Raw genomic sequence first — 21293 nt, forward strand, 5'->3', positions numbered from 1 at the left:
CTGCAGCGTACTCGGCATATCTAATATCCATTCACCAGCCCTAATTTTTTCCGAGAGCTCGACGTTCAAGGGATGAACATACGGACACGGTCAGATCGACTAGAATATTGATTCTAACTAATAATATATGTATGTACTTTGTAGGGTTGGATAGGTTTCGTTCTACCTGATACATACATGTAAGATGAGATTTACTCAACTTTGGTTTTTATTATTATAGGTATTTAAATATCAGTATTATTATTAACGATTTAACGATTTTACAAGTTTAGTTTAAGTTTTCTGCTTTTGTTTTTTCTGCTTTCTTAACTCGTTCTCTGACGTCCGTATCTGCTGACTTCTACTCTCCGAATCCCCTTCTCTCGCTCTGCTGCTGCTCTCTGCTGTCGCTTCTCTCTTCTGTCGCTCTGCTGTTTCTACTGCTCTCTTCTGTCGCTCTGCTGCTGCTCTACTGTCGCTTCTCCTGCTTCTCCGCTGTCGCTATTCTCTTCTGTCGCTCTGCTGTCTCTACTCCTGTCTTAATACTTTTTCTGCATCTCTTCTTAAATCTACTCGAGTACTGCTTTTGTTGAGAAGTCCCAATACCCCGTCTTACATACATTTCAGCGAATCTAGTACTTTACGAGGTACGAGTAAGAAAATTAATATTTTGTATTATTTAATATGAAATGTATACCATAGATGTTGAGCATATGTAACAGGTAAAAGGAAAAGTTTCCGACCCAATAATGAATAAGAATTAAATAAATATTATATATTATTGATCAAAGTCCTTGCCTGGTCAATGAAGTCGTCTGTTTGTTCGTATAAGCGGCCAGATCACGGAAACTTAAGGATATGAACATACATATATAGTCCAGACACTTTAGTGGTTCTTGTTTTTAAAGGAACATATAAATGGAAAATATAATATATTATTTTCAATATTTCTTTTAGAATTACAATTTTCAGTTGAAGTTTCGCATACAAACTCTCACGATAGTACGTCGGATGGCAACTCTGAACATAATTCATCTGGAGACGAAGACTCTCAAATGCGGTTGCGCCTAAAAAGGAAGTTACAACGCAATCGGACATCATTTTCTAATGAGCAAATTGACAGTCTCGAAAAAGGTAATATTTGTATTTTAACTAGGCTTTAATAGCGAAATAAATTGTACTACTTTCTGTACTTGACAAAATCAAGTCGCGTTTCTACTTTTCTGAATAAATCTATATAGGGTTTGTTTTAAGGTCGGAAATATTAGGCTCGTCATTAAGATATAAGTACTGTGATTATAATTTGCTTTCTAGGACTATAACGTAGTTCTTTGTCAATGGTTACAAGACTTATCTTTGTACATTAAAAGATTGGATAGTATAAATCAGCGAGATAGTTTGTAAAAGGTATAAATTTCTCGCATTTTTGCTTTGTTTTAAACAAAGAACTTACAAAGTACTTTTATCAATCTGCATTAATATATAATCACTAATTGAAATATAACTTTTATCTGAACCTTTATCGACGTGCATTACAGAATTTGAAAGAACACATTATCCGGATGTTTTTGCGCGAGAAAGGCTTGCAGATAAAATTGGTTTGCCAGAGGCACGTATTCAGGTTTGTCTTTCAGTTTTGTTTAATTATATTCTGTTTGTAGCCCTAATTTGCATTACTCAATTTTGTTTTTGTTAATAATGTTAAACATATAATAACTTTTGTGTCTACATTTTTTTCCATAAGAAAATTGTATTTAAGAAATTCTTTAGAAGTGCGTTTTAGTGGCATTGAAGTACAGCTAATTTAAAATAGTTTAATCGCAGATTAATTTTGTGGTCGGTAACCTATACACCCAGAGAAAAAACCGATCTCAAAACCGATCGAAGATCAAAGCATTCTTAGGTTGCCAATGACTATGGCTAATTTTAATCAATATTAAGAAAATGAACCGGTCGCGATTGCCAATCCTAAATAGAAGTTCTTTAAAAATTACTTTAATTTTAATAAATGTTACATTCATTATATATTTTAAAACATTTTAATCAATAATTTAACTAATATTAAAGAAATAAATTACTGTTGAAATTAAATTAATAAATTTAAAACAAGTCTTAGGAAATATCTGTGTGCTTATGTTTCTTGTGAGGTTTTTGTTAAGCTTGTTGTTGTAATGTGTTTGGCATACTTCAGTTTTTTAACTATATATAATTATACCCGTTACTCGTAGAGTAAAAGGGTATACTAGATTCCTTGAAAAGTATGTAACAGGCAGAAGGAACCGTTTCCGACCATATAAGGATCAGGATCAATAGTCGAGTCGATCTGGCCATGTCCGTCTGTCCGTCTGTCTGTCCGTCCGTCTGTAATTATTACTCCAGAGTAATAGACGCAGCGCAAGTTTGTCGATTCATGTTGCCACCGCCCAAAACTGTTACGCCCACACTTTTGAAAAATGTTTTGATATTTTTTCATTTTTGTATTGGACTTGTAAATTTCTATCGATTTGCCAAAAAACTTTTTGCCATGCCCACTCTAACGCCCACAAACCGCCCAAAACTGCCACGCCCACACTTTTGAAAAATGTTTTGATATTTTTTTATTTTTGTATTGGACTTGTAAATTTCTATCGATTTGCGGAAAAACTTTTTGCCACGCCCACAAACTGCCAAAAACTGTCAGTGTTGAAGACTCTTCTTCGCACTTCCACTAGCTGAGGAACGGGTATCATATAGTCGGCGAACTCGACTATAGCGTTCTCTCTTGTTTTTATTTTAGATTAATGTAAATATACTTATAATTCTGAGATGCCTCAGAAACATTAATAAAATGAATCGAAAATAATAAAGATTAAAAGTTCCGCAAGGGTATATAAGCTTCGGCTTGCTGAACAATGCTTCCAGTCTAGTTATACCAGTTACACTGGTATAGTAAAAGGGTACACTGCATCAGTCAACAAGTATGTAACAGGTAGAAGAAAGCATTTCCAACCATAAAGGGTATATATATTCTCGATCAGGATCAAGACCCTAGTCAATCTGGCCAAGTCCGTCCGTATGAATGTATATAATTTTATATAGTCTTGATCAGGATCAATAGCCTAGTTGTTCTGGCCAAGAGCGTTCGTCTGTCTGTCCGTCCGTATGAACGTCGAGATTTCATGATCTATAAAAGCTAGAAAGTTAAAATCAAGCTTTTAGAGACATACAGAAGGCGCAAGTTTGTATACTATGCACAAAGGGTCTACTAAAACTGTCACGCCCACACTTACATGATTTTTCATTTTATTATTTTTTTCTCTTTCTATGCCAGAAAAATGTTAAAATTCTTCACTACAGCGGGTGTGACTGCTTTAGGCGGTTTGTGGCAACATCAGGATACAAAAAACTTTGAAACAAACTTTCACTACGTAGGTGACATTAGAATCTTTAGCATTATCGTAACTGCAGCATTTTTGCAACACATGCATAAGAGTGCCGAGGTCGCAAAAAATCTTAAATAATTAAGCTCTATGCGTTATTTGTATAACTGCATCTTGTAACATAATTGTAAAGCATTTTACCTCGAGGCGTCCTCAAGTATAAGCAGCGGAACGGGCGGTTAAGAAGTCATCCCTCAAACACTTTTCAACCCTGGAGCTACTGTGTTGTTTTGTCGGTAAAGTGAGATTCATCGTTTTGCTCTTGATTATTTGTTTAAGTGAATAAAAACAATTTGACTGTAAAAATACTTGAAACTGCTTGTGATTTTTCGCATTGAGTGGTAATAACGGGGCGAAGCGAGATATTCCAAGCTTGAAGAGCTTAGGTCGGAGTGGGAGCTGCAACAATAACGCTGGGTAATAAATGTCATGGTGAAAATATATTAAAGCAAAAAAGTATTGTAATCCGTTTTCACCCCTTTGTCATCTCCAATGTTTTGGCTCCCTTTATTTCGCTTGTGTTAAGTTACAAGTAAAACCGCATACAAAGGGTGTATTTGCTCCTAAACTTAACTGCGTGACAAAAGAAATAGGTTCATTAGGCTGCGAATGTTTTCTTATCAAAAAACCAATTTTGTATGCTCTCTCCTGTTCCACTTCAGTAATAATATAAATTAGTTCCGACAGTTCAAAAAATGCATAGGCATCATCGCCCGAACCTTACCTTAGTTTACATGGCTACGTTGCTTTCGGTCCCACCAATGAATTGTTTTTATGTAATCATACGCAACCACACCGGATTTATAAAAATTTTAAAACGCCTATGAAATGTTTTCAAAGTTTCGCTAAGCTAAGCTGATAGTATTTGCCTTTTCGGTTGTAATGTTATAAAAAAACCAATTTTACATCATCATGGCTCCCATAACTCAGGATTTGTAAATATAACGAGCAACTTGATACGTGTTTCGCTACGTATAACAGTAAATAACACAAAAAACTAATTGTTACATAAATTTCTTGTGGAAGTGCAAACGAAAGAACATTTTCTGGAACATCGTGGAAATTAAAAATATTAAAATTTCAAAAATGTGGGTTTAACAGTTATTGGCGGTTTGTGGGCGTTAGAAGGCGCGTGGTCAAAAAGCTTTTACCGATAGAAAATGGCAAGACAAATAACGAAACAAGTTCAAAACGTTTTTTAAAAGTTTGAGACTGGCAATACTGGGCGTAAGAGCGTGGCACCATGTCTCGGGAATGTGCTTGCTTAATCTAAACTTTCTAACTTTTACAGCTGAGATCGAGGCGTTCATACGGACAGGTGTGGCCAGGTGTTCAGAAGGGCTTTGATTTACCTGTTACATACTTTTCAACGAATCTATCATATCATTTTAGTTTACGAGAAACGGGTATAAGAATTACAAAAAGTAGCAATGGTTTTTATATATACATACATATATCGATCTCAGGTTACTAAAAAAACAAGAGAGAACGCTATATGTAGAATATATATATTGTAGATGTAGAATATATATATTTTATATGGCCAGAAACGCCTCCTTCTGCCTATTACATACTTTTCAACAAATCTAGTATACCATTTTACTCTACGAGTATAAAAACAAAACTGTTTATTATAAACGCTTAAAAGAAAACAAGAGAGAACGCTATAGTCGATTTTCCCGACTATCTGATGCCCGTTACTCAGCTAGTGTAAGTGCGAAGGACAGTTTTTGGCGGTTTGTGGGCGTTAGAGTGGGCGTGGCAAAAAGTTTTTTGGCGAATAGATAGAAATTTACAAGACTAATACAAAAATGAAAAAATATCAAAACATTTTTCAAAAGTGTGGGCGTGGCAGCTTTGGGCGGTTTGTGGGCGTAAGAGTGGGCGTGGCAAAAAGATTTTTTGCAAGTCGATAGAAATTTTCAAGACCAATACAAAAATGAAAAAATATTAAAACATTTTTCAAAAGTGTGGGCGTGGCAGTTTTGGGCGGTTTGTGGGCGTTAGAGTGGGCGTGGCAAAAAGTTTTTTTGCAAATCGATATAAATTTACCATACCAATACAAAAATGAAAAAATATTAAAACATTTTTCAAAAGTGTGGGCGTCGCAGTTCTGGGCGGTTTGTGGGCGTTAGAGTGGGCGTGGCAACATGAATCGACAAACTTGACAAACTGCGTCTATGTCTCTGGAGTCTGTGTGCTTAGTCTCAACTTTCTAGCTTTTGTAGTTCCTGAGGTCTCGACGTTCATACGGATAGACAGACGGACAGACGGACGGACAGACGGACATGGCCAAATCGACTCGGCTATTGATCCTGATCAAGAATACCATATATATACTTTATATGGTCGGAAACGCTTCCTTCTGCCTGTTACATACTTTTCAACGAATCTAGTATACCCTTTTACTCTACGAGTAACGGGTATAAAAACGTAGCAGTCAGGCCGGTAGATATATATGGACTAGCTCGCCTAAAAAATGTAGCTACATACATTATTTAGCTTCTTTGTTTTCTCTTATTAGTTTATATATTTAATTTTCGAAGAAAATGTAAAATATATTATAACATATTATTTTTATAAGAAATATAAATGAATCACTTCATCAAGGAATATTTTATATATAATAGGTTTGGTTTTCAAACCGACGAGCTAAATGGCGTCGAGAAGAAAAAATGCGAACTCAGAGACGTTCGGCTGATACCGTGGACGGCAGTGGTCGACCCAGCACGGCAAATAATTCTTCAGGAACAACTACATCTTCCTCCGTCGCAACGTCAAATAATTCAACTCCAGGAATTGCCAACGCAGCAATCCTCGTTGCCGAACGAGCATCATCTGCATTAATTAGTAATAGCCTACCCGAGGCTTCCAATGGACCAACTGTAAGAGATTTTAGGTGATTTTAATGTTTTTAAATTTCCTTATATCTTTTTAAATAGGTTTTGGGTGGTGAAGCTAATGCTACACATACCAGCTCTGAAAGCCCTCCACTTCAGCCAGCGGCACCGCGGCTTCCCTTAAATTCTGGATTCAACACCATGTACTCATCTATCCCCCAACCGATTGCAACGATGGCTGAAAACTACAAGTATGTTTTGGAAAGCAATTATTTTTTCAAGTGCATAAATTATTATTTATATATCTAAATTAAATAACCAATAAGAAAGGAAGCTAGCTTTGACAAGCGAAGCTTTTATATCCTTGCAGTATTTATATATTTAAACAAGAGAGAACGCTATAGTCGAGTTCCCCGACTATATGATACCCGTTACTCAGCTAGTGGAAGTGCGAAGGAGGTCTTCAACACTGACAGTTTTTGGCAGGTTGTGGGCGTTAGAGTGGGCGTGGCAAAAATCGATAGAAATTTACAAGACTAATACAAAAATGAAAAAATATTAAAACATTTTTCAAAAGTGTGGACGTCGCAGTTTTGGGCGGTTTGTGGGCGTTAGAGTGGGCGTGGCAACATGAATCGACAAACTTGCGCTGCGTCTATGTCTCTGGAGTCTGTGTGCTTAGTCTCAACTTTCTAGCTTTTGTAGTTCCTGAGATCTCGACGTTCATGCGGACAGACAGACGGACAGACGGACGGACAGACGGACATGGCCAAATCGACTCGGCTATTGATCCTGATCAAGAACATATATACTTTATATGGTCGGAAACGCTTCCTTCTGACTGTTACATACTTTTCAACGAATCTAGTATACCCTTTTGCTCTACGAGTAGCGGGTATAAAAATAACTAATATGTATTTTCTATTTTTCTCATAACAGCTAAAAGTATATAATATATAGTTTTGACTTATGTATACTCATGTTGATAGTTCTAAAACTAAGAGACAAGTTTGCGTAGAAACTGACAGATGAACTTGGACTATATCAACTCGGATAAAGAATAAAAATGTATATATGTATGCTTTATATGTGATAGCTAATGTCCCAATACCCCCTCGGCAAGGGTATACAAAGGGCTACTTAGCACTGGTTTTTCATTGCTCGTCTTTTTACTTTACTAATCGATTTTTCTTATGCACACCAAACATCGACTTAATAGCTATTATGGCCCTAACATAATGTAAGAAATTCAAGGTTCTATCTTATAAATCTTAAATATAGTTCAATATATGAACATTATTTTTGCTATACGAATTAAAAATTTTTGTGTACAAAATAGGTAATCATTTAATCTCAAACTTTCACACTTTTGATTATTCGACAGCTCCTCATTAGGATCAATGACACCGTCATGCTTACAACAACGCGATGCCTATCCTTACATGTTTCACGATCCGTTATCACTAGGATCTCCCTATGTGCCAGCCCATCACCGAAATACAGCTTGCAATCCCGCAGCTGCACACCAACAGCCACCTCAGCATGGCGTTTATACCAATAGTTCTCCAATGCCGTCATCAAATACAGGTAATATTGTGAACCTATTGTTACAGGTGTACATTAACAGTCGTTCTTTTCTAAGGTGTCATTTCTGCAGGCGTTTCGGTGCCTGTGCAGATTTCAACGCAAAATGTGTCTGACCTAACGGGAAGCAATTACTGGCCACGTCTTCAGTGATCGTCAATCTTTGACTCACCATCAGATCTTTTGTCAAAGGCGACTGCTGCTGCAATCATTGCCGCACAAGCATCTTCGGAAAGACATAAACACCGAAAAGCGCATTCAATTGTTAGTATACAAACCACAAAAAGTAACAAAAACCCACCTAGTTTGAAGAACCAGACAACGTGCTGTTCATCTAGATATTTAAACATGACCGCTGGGTCGGGGAAGGATGTAGATGTTATTATAGGTCAAGGTCTTATAGTTTCCTTAACACCACGCGATTCAGGAAAGCCGGAACTTTTTGACAGTCCTAACGTGAACTACCATCAGGACTTTCAAGTAATTTAAAAAGGGTGATTCCCTTCAGCGTGAAACGTGTGGACTGCACACTAAAAGTGTTTTAAAAAGTACACAAAATGCTAAGTCTACATTAAAATTTATGATTAAATAAAGCAGTTGTTATTGAATAAACAAATATTTAAGATTTGTAAACAATAGTTCCGCTTCGTTCACATCCCTTATTTTAAGTTCCGACATTTCTAACCTGCTAAGAGTTTGTTTAAAATAAGTTATAGTATTTCACAGATAATATATATATATTATATATATTTATCAACCATCTTACAGACTGTTGATTAACACCCTATCGGGATAATAGATTTTAAGTCAGTTGTACTTCTAAGTTCTAACTACCCTTTAATAATCGAATATTTGGTATAACAGTGCAATGTCTTTTAAGTTAAAACTATTTTTTTTAATCTTCACAATATTATATCCGTAATATATTTAGGTCAAAACACCACTATACTGACTTGTTTACACATTAAGTCATCTATACTGATTTTATCACCTTTGAGCTTTGTGTCTTTTTTCCAGCAGACATCACCGCTACTCAATTTAGGGAAGTACGTTAAAGACCAAGATGACGAATAGCGACGTTTTTCCTTTTCAGTTCGATTTAGGAGCGTACACATTAAATTTTTAAGGTTTTTAATAAACTTTTATTTAACTTTCACTACCTCTTTAGTATTACGAAGAAAAGCAAAATTACATGTACACTAACGAAATCTGTTAACATTAAAGCGATAAAAACACTTTATCATTGTGAGTGCTCAAAGACTTAATATTTGTCTTTTACTTTAACGTAATTTTAATCAAATTTCCCATACTCAATTACTTTACGAGTAACGGGTATAAAAATGATTTTTACTCCCTTTTCGCCATTGCACATTATTACATGTTACATATGTACATATTTTTTTAAGTTGAATGAAATATACAGGATGATGCTAATTTATTGTATAGTTTAGAAGGAAGAAATTTTCTTTGTCGCCTTATAAACAATTTGACAAATACGAGAACATAAAAGATTTATCTACATTGTACATATCTATTATAAGATGTACATACATACATGAGTACTATAAGGTGTTTCTAATATGATCGTCATGCAATAAATTAAAAAATAGTTGATTCGTTTGCTTAAGAAAACAGTAAACCTCCTTATATAGACTACATTTTAGGTTAATAAAAAAATATTACTATGCGTTTACTGGTCGATATAGTTTAAAAACTCTATATTTAAAAATAATATTTAGTTTATTAATAAATGTTGTGTACATGATTATTTTAAATTTAATTTATAAGTTATTATTCCACCAGTTCGTAAAATAAAACCCTAGTTATTAATTAAAAACTTATAACAACGTAAGATTGAAATGAATTGCAACGAACTTGACTCCAATGAAGGAACTGAGCCAACATTTCATCCAGATAAGCACCTCCCCAACAAGCCTTCAGGTTTATATATTTAATAATAAAAAGTCGTATATATATAATGTATGGTTCAAATTTATAAATAAAATAAATAATTGTAATACTTCAGAATATACAGAATATTCAGAATCTGTTGTTCATAAGAGGGACTTAATAAAATCGTACATAAACGTGAAAATCTTTTTTAACTCATACATTTATCATGGCGAATTTCAAAGAGAGTGCAACGTACATTAATACAAATTGGGACCATTAGGACTTTTAGCTAGAACTTTTTTACGAATCCCCCGATTCAAAAACAACGAGCAAGGAATGGGACTAGGCACTAAACTTTCATAGTTCAACCTATCGGCGTTCACATTTACAAAATGGCGGACAGCTTTTTAAAAAATATTTCGATTTTGAACAGTTCGTGTTTATGGACATTGACAAACAACCAGTTACAAAATTAGGAATTTGAGAAGTTAATCGATTCGACTGTCGACTATCTAATTGTTTCATAACAAACACTTTAAGCCAGATTTTAAAAAGCACTAAATATTTAAGGCACTGTGTTTACCCTAATATGTTGTCAATGCAATGCCGACACTAAACATTATAAATATTTGATCAATAATTTTAAAATTTGCAGCCAATTTTCCTATCGTAACACGTTGTAGCTCGTTTAACAGTACAATTAAATTACTGGATTAGATATACATTTAGATACATTTTAATTAAAATGAAGTATTTCCACTAATGCTATGATCGACTTTGCCGAAGGTATTTATAATATTAGCAAATAATATCCATATACGAAATAAAGAATAAAAACCGTTAAGTGGATAAAAGTGTATTAAATCCAAAGCCCCCTACCGGACAACCACCCTTAAAACTGTTTGATTGCATGCGTGCAAAACTAAAAAGCGCAGGACAAATTTTGTTGAGCGTGCCAAAATTTTTGTGGTTTAACCAATTTTCACAAAAATTATGGAAAAGAATGACCAAGGTATGTAGAATATTTGTATAAAAAAAATTTTGTTCATGTTTGTTAATGTGTTTTTTGTGTGCGTTTATTCGTGTTGTCCAAAAGTAGAAAAAAGCTAATCTGCTTTGCTGGTTGAGTTCGCCTATGAGCAACTGCTTGATATCTACATACAAAATAATCGTAGCGCATCTTCCGTTTCGAGTTGGATTTGTGATGAACTGAAAGAATTCGACTTAAGCACGGAGAAAAAGGATGAAATTAACACCGAAGTGAGAAGCTTTCACCTTTACATACAAAAGAATTTGGCAAATTGTAATAGAAATATGGCCAGATTTAAGACAATGCATACCAAATGGCTTTCGTCCTACATGGTTATAACAGTAAGTTCATTGTTGTCTTCAAATCCAAAGCCGTCTACATCAAGACAAGTTGGACGCCCATCTAAGCTACTAGCTGAAATTTTAGGTCTTGATGAATTCCTCATTGCATATTTTAGCAATATTTTAATTGCTATTCCTTGGGACCTACCAATTGATCCAACACAATATGTCCATATATGTCCTTGTATCCATGATTTTTAATGTCGGCAACGGTCCAAAAAGTGTTAATGCATGGCTACCAAATAATAGAAGCATCAATCATTCCATTAGGTGTTCTTTGCGAAAACGCCTCATGGGATCGCAACAAATACTATAAGAGTGACAGGAGGTTACATGCTCGAAGGAGTACACGGCAGAACAACATGGCATGGGGGGGCGGTCCGCCACGGGCCTTGCAATCAATTAATTGATGAAAAAAAAAATGTTTTTTTAACAAAATCAACAAATTCATGAAAAAATTCAACAAAGAAAAACATTTTTTTATGAAAATCCTGTACGGAATGATTTATATGTATTGAAGAGATTTATAAAGTTGATTTCAAACTATATACGGTTCATAATATTGAGCGCAGCAGAGACGATTAACCTTGAGGCTTTGGAATTTCACGTTTATTTCCTTTATTTATATTTAGCATTTCATATTTAATTATCTTTCTGGAGTTGAAAACACAAGAGGAGATGTTGAAAGACCGGATCCTAATACACAAAGTGACGAATCAATAACTTCCAGCAGCAATTATTAATTTTCAAAAGATGCAGCAACCTGGCCAATACATCTACCATATAATATTCGATTGCCCATTATCCTGCAAGGAAGTGAAATATTTCAAAACAAGGATGAACCATTCCTGGCAGCTGAAAGAATTGGAGGATCGATTAAAGGCACTAACCGAAGTCTAACAAATACGTGGTTTTATACAAATTCAGCAGATGGAACCAAAGTTCTCAGGAAGTGGATGATTTATTCAACAACATCCAAGAAATTATATTGTTTTTGCTGTAGAATCTTGGCAACCAATTACGACCTGCAAAAAACATTTGTTTCCGGCTTTGATCAGTGGTGGAAGTTGAATCCAAAAATCGCACAACATGAGGCTTCTAACAAACACTTGTCAAATTTTGAAAAATGGAAAACTCTGACAGTCACGCTCAAAAACGAAAACACCATAGACCACGTCACCCAAAAACCCATAAATTCTGAAACAAAGAAATGGCAAGATATTTTACACAGGCTATACAAGCTACTCTTTTTTTGGCAAAAATCTTCTCACAGAGAAGATTTTGAGTCAGAAAATCGGGCCAATTTTTTAGAGCTGGTAAAATTGATGGCTGGATATGATCCTGTCTTGAGAGAACATTGGTCAAAATTAGAAAAATGTGCTGGTGGATCAGAAAGATTGCCTTCGTATTTATCAAAGGGTATTCAAAATGAGTTCATTTGCATTTTGGGAGACCACGTTTGGGAGAATATCGTATCAGATGTCAAAAAGGCTAAGTATTATGGCCTACTACTTGATAGCACACCAGACAACAGTCACATAGATCAACTGTGTAAAATAGTAAGGTATGTCCACATTGAAGGAAAGGTTATTGAAGTGCGAGAATCGTTTTTGGGGTTTTTTGCAATGAATGGAAAAACAGCAGCTGACATAACTGAAGATATTCTGAATGAATTGGAGAAAGACAAACTGGACATTCAACTGTGCACATCTCAAGGTTACGACAACGCTTTTACAATGTCTGGTCGACATAAAGGAGTGCAAACGACGATTTGAAATCAAAACCCTAAGGCAATATTCAACCCATGTTCTAATCATTCTTTGAATCTCTGTGGCGTTCATTCATTCGGTTGTGTGACCTCCAGCGAGACATTCTTGGCACACTTCAGAAGATATGTATATGCTTTCTTTGCTGCTTCTACTCATAGATGGGAAATACTTGTAAAAAACATAGACACGACCTTGAAAAGATTAACCAACACTCGCTGGAGCGCACATCATCAAAGTGTGAAGGCAGCAAGGAATAACATCGTGAATTTGGTTGAAACAATATAAACAATTCGTGATTCTCCAGATGAAAATTTAAATAGTAAATCTGCTGCAGGCACGTTACTGCCCCCAATCTGCAACTTCACATTTTTGTGTTTCTTGGAATTTTGGTTCATAATTCTAACTGAAGTTGATTCTACTCAGGTATATTTACAAAAGAAAGCGATAACACTTGACATGACTCTGAAGAAAATGAAATCTTTGATTGTAAAACGCTCGTGTCGAATTGTAATTTAATATTCTGAATAAATTTATTTCTTGTCAAAGTATTTCATTAATTAATAATTTAATAATCATTTTATGACGAATTTATGAAAAGCTGAGGGGGCCCCCGACTTAAACCCTCCCCGGGCCTCAAGTGTCCTTAGTCCGCCACTGCTAACAATAGTGATAGTGATTCAGATTCTGACTCTAAAAATCAATTTTCAATAGATCTTGATGCAGAACACGACTTTTATGAACATTTTTTAATGTAAAATACTTATTTATAGCCATTTTGAATGCATTGTTATTTTTTAGTTATTAATATTAAGGTTATGTGTTAAAAAAAATTAATTAAAAACATTTGCTGAATTTAACGAGTGCTAGCATTATTAACTACCGTACAATTAAGAATAAGAGGAAACATATCTTATATGGGCGGCTAGGGAAGGCGTGGTCAGATCGGTCTTTGAAAAATGTTTTGATATTTTTTTATTTTTGTATTGGACTTGTAAATTTCTATCGATTTGCGGAAAAACTTTTTGCCACGCCCACAAACTGCCAAAAACTGTCAGTGTTGAAGACTCTTCTTCGCACTTCCACTAGCTGAGTAACGGGTATCAGATAGTCGGGGAACTCGACTATAGCGTTCTCTCTAGTTTTTGCTTTAAGCCCAGCTCTCTCTCTCTCATTCTTGTACTCCAGCTTTCACTTTTAGTTTAGCACTCTACTGTTCGCTCTGCAATAAAGGGTCTATTTGTATAAATGGTCAATGTGTTCTTAAAAATAGCTAATAAAAAGGCTTATTAGCCAGTTATTTAAATAAATGTTTTACGTTTGTAATCAAGAAATTGGCCTGAGTTCTTAAAAGACAGATTAACACAGTTTACAGTTGTATATTTGTTCAAATATATTACAGACACGTATACACACACAGATTAAAATACCATAATTTTAATTATAAATGTTACTTAGATTATACGTGTTGTAAGACTGGTTAACGTTTCGTTTCCATAATTAGTCTGACAATCTTATTATACTTGTTGGATATACATACACATTATAGTAGACTCGGATTTCTTTATATATTTATTGTATATTCTTATTTAAACCTTTGCAAAAATGTGGAGATCAATTTTATAACTAACAAGATCATTTTTCATCCTGAGAGTACCGAACATCAATAACATATCAAAAAATATAAATTGGAAAGACGAAAAAAAAGGTCCTAAAAATATGTTGGGACGTAAGTTAGACAATTTTCTGAAACAAACTTGTGCTGCGTAGCTTTCACCATTTAACAAATCTAGTCTACAGTTTTACTCTATATATAACGGGTGTAGAAATATTTAGCTTCTGCAAAAGCCAATCAGTTCTATTTAAACTAAAACAGACATCAAATTTAGGATTTTAAACCGTTGTGTACAGCCAACCACGAATAATTGCTAGTTATCATGATTGCTCTCCATATATTTTTTTAAAGGTGCTTATTTTAACTTTTTTTTTAATGTTTAATTCAAAAAACTATAATGTACAAATATTTTGATTTATTCAAAAATTTATTTATTTGAATATTTATACGTTTATTCAACACAAAAGTAGTAACGAGTATGAAAAACTTATATAAATCTCAGTATCGGTTGGAATTTATGTAAGGTTTATGTAACTTTTAAGCCACTTATTTTCCATTTTAAATATGACAAATTAAACGGAAAATGAAAGTAAAATATTTATTATACGCACAGTTGTTTATAAAATACAAACAAATAATTAAACCAATTTTTGTAAAATCTTGTGAGACCGCGAATTATTCCTCTATGTTACGCTGCAATAAAAAAGATCTTAGGTTATAATTTTATTTAAAAAATTGTCGTCACTATTATTATTACAAATTTCGGACTCTTCTATATTTGCAAGGGCATGTAATCCTTTCCGAAGTTCAGTTTTTTTACTTAATTGGGATATCATTTTGGTGGGAAATTTGTTTTGTGCATATCAGAATATTTAATTTGTGTTTGGAATTTGCGGTTGGTAGTAATTTATTTTGGTACAAATTAATGTTTTTTCATTATAGCTCCGAATCATCGGTCATTATTCGATCTGCGCAATTCGATAAATATTTACAATCCATTAACTATCAATTATTCATTTTTACATACATACACAGATACATGAAAAATATATTCTAAAACATTACGTACTACAATTATATTTTCTTATTATTATAAGTAAGTCTGCGTAGTACCAATAAATTGACCAGATAAAATGCTGAAAAAAAATTAAATTTTTAACGTTTAATCGATTTTTATAAATTATTAAAACCCGGTTGAACATTATGTTGAAATGCCATGAAAATTTTGATCCTATTTTTATTATTTTAAGCACAATTAAAATTATTAAACCTTTTTTTGTAACATAAGTCATTAAATAATAGATCAAACTTAATATTACAGCATAAAATAATAATGCACATTTATCCAAATTTTTGATAACAAACAAAAAATTCTACTTAAATAAAGTTAATCAATTTGAATCATTTATATGTTAACGGTAATTTAAGTTGAATATTTTATTTTATAGGGATTACCGTAAAATGTTTGAATAATATTTGGATACGTTTACAGTTACGTGGTGGTTACGTGATGGCATTATTTTATATAATTTACTTCCAAACTGCCGTTGAGCACAAAATTAGTTTTCAATACTTAATTGTTACGTAATTAATAGCGTTTCGTGTCATTTACCGGACAAAAACTACATCTGTAAAAATGTAATTCGATATTGATTTCATACTATTTTTATTCTAGAAATAGAATTTTTCATTTCGACTTATTACAAATTGTATCCTTTATATTTCTTCGGGGGCAATGCTCACAGAATATAAATATAATGGGGCCAGATTTAAACTCACTTCATATAGATATTGATATCAATGGTAAGAGTATTTCAAATCCGTTTTAATTATATTTTACTTTTCTAATGCAAAAATGTTTTAAAGAAAAGCCTTTCTATCGAAACCTGACGATGTGTTTGAGTACAAACAACTTGTTGTGACCATTTAAAAAAATCGTAACTTAATTGAAGTGCACGCGACAAAACGGAAACCACAGCAGAGTACATGAGTGCACGGAGCTCATGTATAAAAGATGTAATTGCCTTCCATAATGATAAGTGTAAAGTTAATGAACAAAAGCAATTGTCCTGGAAATTCTTGACATATTTACTAAACCTAATTTAACAGACTTTAACGAAATGTTTTTTTTCAATTTGCATATTCTTTAAAGTTGTTATAAATAAATAAAATAAATGTTTTCTGTCTCAAAATCCATTTTTTCACTTTGTAGTGCCAAATAAATTAATTAAAAATCGAAAAAGGGCATTGTGATTGTCAGGAGAATGCTAGCAGTCCCTACTAAACAATGTTTATTCGAATAACCCCATGAGCCAATACCCTTCACCGCAATACACTTGTTTTTGTAGGTGGTGCAAACAATCAAAACCACGCTCCTTTGTGTGTACATTAAAAAAAAAGTTTTTAATGCCCTAATCATATATAACTTGCAAAAAGAATAAAAAACCAACACATTATATTCAAAGCATTTTTTTCCCCTTTTTTTTGCATAAATCTAATGTTGACATAACTAAAAACATTCCCTGCGAAGGATTTGATCGAAAGCATACTGGTTTCAAGCCTTAAACATGGCCCCGTAATTTGCCTATTTACATTGCGTATCATTTATCTTTAAACGCGTTTTCCCAAAAGTAGTGTTTTTCAAAACGATCGTCAAGATTTCTTCGAAGCTATAGAAGATATCCTAAATCTGTAAAGTGTCACTTATTCTCAAAACATATGGCTATGGGATGACACAAGCTTTTTTTGAAAAACTTTATTTTTCGATTTTTTAGTCTTTTTTAGATTGGAAAACATGGTCAAAAAGTGAATTTTTTTCAAATCGCTGCCATTTTGTAAAATTTTCAAATTTTGAAAAAGCTTGTGTCATGCCATAGTCAACGTTCTTAAAATTAAGTAAAAAAAAACTTTTTTTTGTTTCAAGTTTCTAACGCTGAAATATCATTACGACCGTTTTTGACCTCGTCACACCGGCAGTGGTGCGTTCAGCGACGCGCAAGTGGCAAATTTAACAATTTCATCCGGTTTTTTTTTATTTTCTTTGAGTTTAGGCATTAATTAATAAAATAAAAAATTTGTTCAAGTATCATGTGTAGTTTTTTTGCAATCCATCCTTGAATAGGAGGCCCGAAATTTGAGCGCGAAAGTAGACGAACCCTTTAAACCGAAAAACACCTGCCACCCCCAAAAATTCTTCCATTTAAAAATCCTTAATTTTAGTTTGGAGGCATTCATACCAGGAATAATTAAACTATAAAAACAAAAAGACATAAATCAGTGTTATTATTTTGTATAAATATCACAACGCATAAATAGTTGGAAGCATTTAACAAACCCGATGTTCAAGAAACTTACTATTTTTGGGTTTACTTCTAGTTATTTTTCCGTATATTTTGATCTTATTTTAAAGATGACCGATTTTGTGTAAACAAACATATAATATTTTTTTGACATAATTTACGCTTTGACATAAATTTAGTATCATCAGCTTCAGATAAGAAAAGAACACGGCAATATTTTTTATCTTCGATATGAGTAAGAAACGATATAAATATAAGCCAATTACTTAATTTTTAGTATAAATAAAAGTCAGTCGATTTTTTAGTTGGATTACTTGTCTTCCATATTAGATCTTACATGAGTTTACTTATATTAAATACATACATACATACATACATACAGTAACATACTATTAAGCAATTAATGAGCAAATACGACATTTACAAATGATTTTCATAAATTGCATCTGAAAAAAAAGAATATATTAGAAATGGTTCAGTAATTTGCATTGTTCAGGAAACCTTCGCAATTATTCTCTGTTTCGGATAATTCTAAATGAAACAAAAAAATGATAATGGGTGATAGCGCTCTAGAGTTCATCGAAGCGACAACGGTGAAGATTCAGCTAAGACAATTTTATTCTCTTGCCATTCGTACAAAAAGAAAATAGGAAATACGCATTGTAAAGCCTAATAGTTGTAACAGATGCACAGCTCTCTACGACTAACGGGTAAGAAAATAAATATTTAAATTGAAAGATAATGTCAAAACAGACAGCATTTCGGGGTCGCAACTATACATAAATCCTTAAAACTGAAAATAAAATATTTTGCGCAAATGAATGTTTTATATTTATTAAAGTGTTGCCCTATAAATTTTATATCATGTGTATCGGTTTTTAAGGTTATTTTTGTTTTAACCACGATAAATGATCAAAACTGATATTCAATACAATTTTTTTTCTTAAAAAAATAAATTTTTGTCGTTTTGATTTCGTTAATTTAAGAATTATTAATACCCTTTTTTAATTTTGAAGATATACTGAATATATATACTAAAAAGTATGTAATTACTTTAATAAGATATGTGTATAATTATATATAAAAAAGGAATGCAAACACGAATTTACCGTATGATGACATTCAGAATAAATAAATAAATTATATGAAGACAGTCCTGCTTAATAAATAGTGACTCTAAAAACTAGAAGCTTGAAAATAAGCTCACTTTTTGTATTTTGTTGTCATCTTGGTAGGATAGCGCAGTTTTTATTCTGCCGACATTATGTTGTGAACTTGCTCCAATTTAAAGGCCAATCGCTGCTTTTGCGAAAATTCATCTTCTTCTAGTGTAACGGTTAGCTGTTCATTGTACTTCACAGCATATGTGTATAGCTCATGTAAAGCACAATTTGTATTAAATTCTGTTGTGTGCAGCTGAAAAAAAAACTTGATTTCGTACACGGTCGTTTATTTCATGTTGTTTAAACTAACCCTTGACTCTTCTGCAAGCATGGCGTTCATGTCCTGATCTGAAATGGGGGACATATCCCGAATGTCTCTATAATAGCGATCTACCCATTTTCGATACTCTGGTATATCTTTTGCATAGAGAAGTTTCGAACTTGGGGAGTCTTTACCTAAAAAGAACGGTGGGTATTATTTCATTAAACCGAAGAGTATAATCCTTACCCAATCGATGATCAGAAGTTGAACAAGAGTCCATAAAAGTTTGAGCTACTACTGACAGGCAGGAATCCACTATGTTTGACTTATGGATGTCAAAAACGAAATTAGGATTTTTAATTAAATTTACCCAAAACCTACAAATACAATAATATGCTTCTTAATATAAAATCTACCTATTTATCTACTATAAATACTAACCGCAATGGTAAGCTGTTACTTTTCCAAGTGTGTACGACTTCTGGATCAGTTATTCCATGCAACTGAGCTTGATCGTCAAGAAAATCAAACATGTACTTTATAGCTAATGGCAGTGCCGATCCACGGTGAGCGGTGCTAAATATTGTTTCAAAGAGATCATCTACAAATTTCTGAAGTGTTCCTTTAGTAGCCAATAGCCTGGTTAAGTAAATCTCTGATACCAATTTGTTAACCCGTTCCCCTTCTTTTTGCATATCACTATCATGGTGTTTCACTAGATGCCAGTATCTCAGACCATTTTCATGCATATCATTGTTAAGAGGACTTCCGGCGCGGCTAAATGTCGGAGAGGAGGAGGTGTATTTCGATATATTAAGAGTTTCATACCTAAGATTGACAATAAAATATTTTAATTTTATATTAAAAATATGTATATTGATTCCTATGAACACTATCTTACTTGTGCGATTTTTCATTTTTGTCCGACAAAATGCTAAAGTTATAAATCGAACTTTGCTTTGGTACTAAGCTCAGCCCAGCTCCGTCTGGAACATTATAATGCTGCAAAGTGTTGAGTTTTTTCCATTCGGTCTCTGTTTTTGATGTTACGTCCTCATCGTACAGAATTACTCGACCAGTTGCTCCTGTTCTCCACTCTAAAACAGAAATATTATGAAAAGTCAACTAAAAACCCTTATGAATACAAAAACAATATCCCGTGTCCGGGGACTTAGGAGGTTTGTAATTTAACGATCTACCCTTTAAAAAAAAAAGTTGAGAGACCTGACCTTCAAACACGTAATGTGTCTAAAAAGACTTTTATATATAAAAATAAAACCTAAAGTTGATTTATAGTTTCTAAGCCTTTTAGATTTTATGAAACTCGAGACATCTTACACAAAAAGGTTAGTAGCTAACTTCGCAAACCCGAATACAACCTATACATACATTAGCAGTTAAAACCGTTTGGATAAATATCGGTAGAAATTGATATAAAAAAAATGAACTTTAAGTAAAATATCTAAACATTTTAAAGTGACGCCGCGTAAATTCTTGCAACTCTTTTAAGAAATGATTAAACATTGAATTTTAATTATACCCGTTACTCGTATAGTAAAAGGGTATTCTAGATTCGTTGAAAGGTATGTAACAGGCAGAAGGAAGCGTTTCCGATCATATAAAGTAGATATATTCTTGATCAGGATCAATAGCCGAGTCAATCTGGCCATGTCCGTCTGTCCGTCCGTCCGTCCGTCCGTCTGTCCGTCTGTCTGTCCGTATGAACGTCGAGATCTCAGGAACTATAAAAGCTAGAAAGTTGAGATTAGGGACATAGACGCAAGTTTATCGATTCATGTTTGCCACGCCCACTCTAACGCCCACAAACCGCCCAAAGCTGCCACGCCCACACTTTTGAAAAATGTTTTGATATTTTTTCATTTTTGTATTAGTCTTGTAAATTTCTATTAATTTGCCAAAAAACTTTTTGCCACGCCCACTCTCACGCCCACAAACCGCCAAAATCTACTGGTAAACTAACGGGTATCAGATAATCGGGGAACTCGACTATAGCGTTCTCTCTTGTTTTATTTAAACACCATAGGTTGGAACCTCGTAAGGGAAGCTTTTTTATAAAAGTATTAGTATTCAATTGCATAATT

The 21293-nt window shown here is 33.5% G+C and overlaps 2 protein-coding genes across 9 annotated transcripts in view; one reads left to right on the forward strand and one right to left on the reverse strand.

The window, feature by feature from the left end:
- LOC6523755 (paired box protein Pax-6) overlaps positions 1–9917 on the forward strand; it is a 28417-nt gene extending 18500 nt beyond the window's left edge. For 3 of the 4 annotated variants that reach the window (XM_039376977.1, XM_002099594.3, XM_015191449.2), the window contains 6 exons: positions 937–1113; positions 1518–1600; positions 6029–6283; positions 6341–6489; positions 7623–7825; positions 7881–9917. In XM_039376977.1, the coding sequence (XP_039232911.1) occupies positions 937–1113; positions 1518–1600; positions 6029–6283; positions 6341–6489; positions 7623–7825; positions 7881–7975 (962 nt within the window). In that variant the 3' untranslated portion in view covers positions 7976–9917. The remainder of the gene's footprint in view (positions 1–936; positions 1114–1517; positions 1601–6028; positions 6284–6340; positions 6490–7622; positions 7826–7880) is intronic. The other variant, XM_015191450.2, reaches the window with a different exon arrangement.
- The window catches only part of LOC6523756 (plexin-A2), a 55499-nt gene that overhangs the window by 21808 nt on the left and 12398 nt on the right, over positions 1–21293 (reverse strand). For 2 of the 5 annotated variants that reach the window (XR_005561913.2, XM_043207208.1), the window contains exons 5-9: positions 20093–20288; positions 19633–20019; positions 19438–19568; positions 19240–19385; positions 18974–19182 (exon numbers count right to left, since the gene is read on the reverse strand). Coding sequence is in view for 4 of the 5 variants with exons in the window: in XM_043207208.1 (XP_043063143.1) it covers positions 19015–19182; positions 19240–19385; positions 19438–19568; positions 19633–20019; positions 20093–20288 (1028 nt within the window). In the remaining variant the exon portion in view is untranslated. Of the gene's footprint in view, positions 1–14215; positions 15604–17831; positions 18213–18973; positions 19183–19239; positions 19386–19437; positions 19569–19632; positions 20020–20092; positions 20289–21293 lie in introns of those variants that run through there. The other 3 variants (XM_015191453.3, XM_015191452.3, XM_002099595.4) reach the window with 3 other exon arrangements.

The sequence above is a fragment of the Drosophila yakuba genome, chromosome 4, assembly GCF_016746365.2.
Source record: "Drosophila yakuba strain Tai18E2 chromosome 4, Prin_Dyak_Tai18E2_2.1, whole genome shotgun sequence".
Classification (NCBI taxonomy): Eukaryota; Metazoa; Arthropoda; class Insecta; order Diptera; family Drosophilidae; genus Drosophila; species Drosophila yakuba.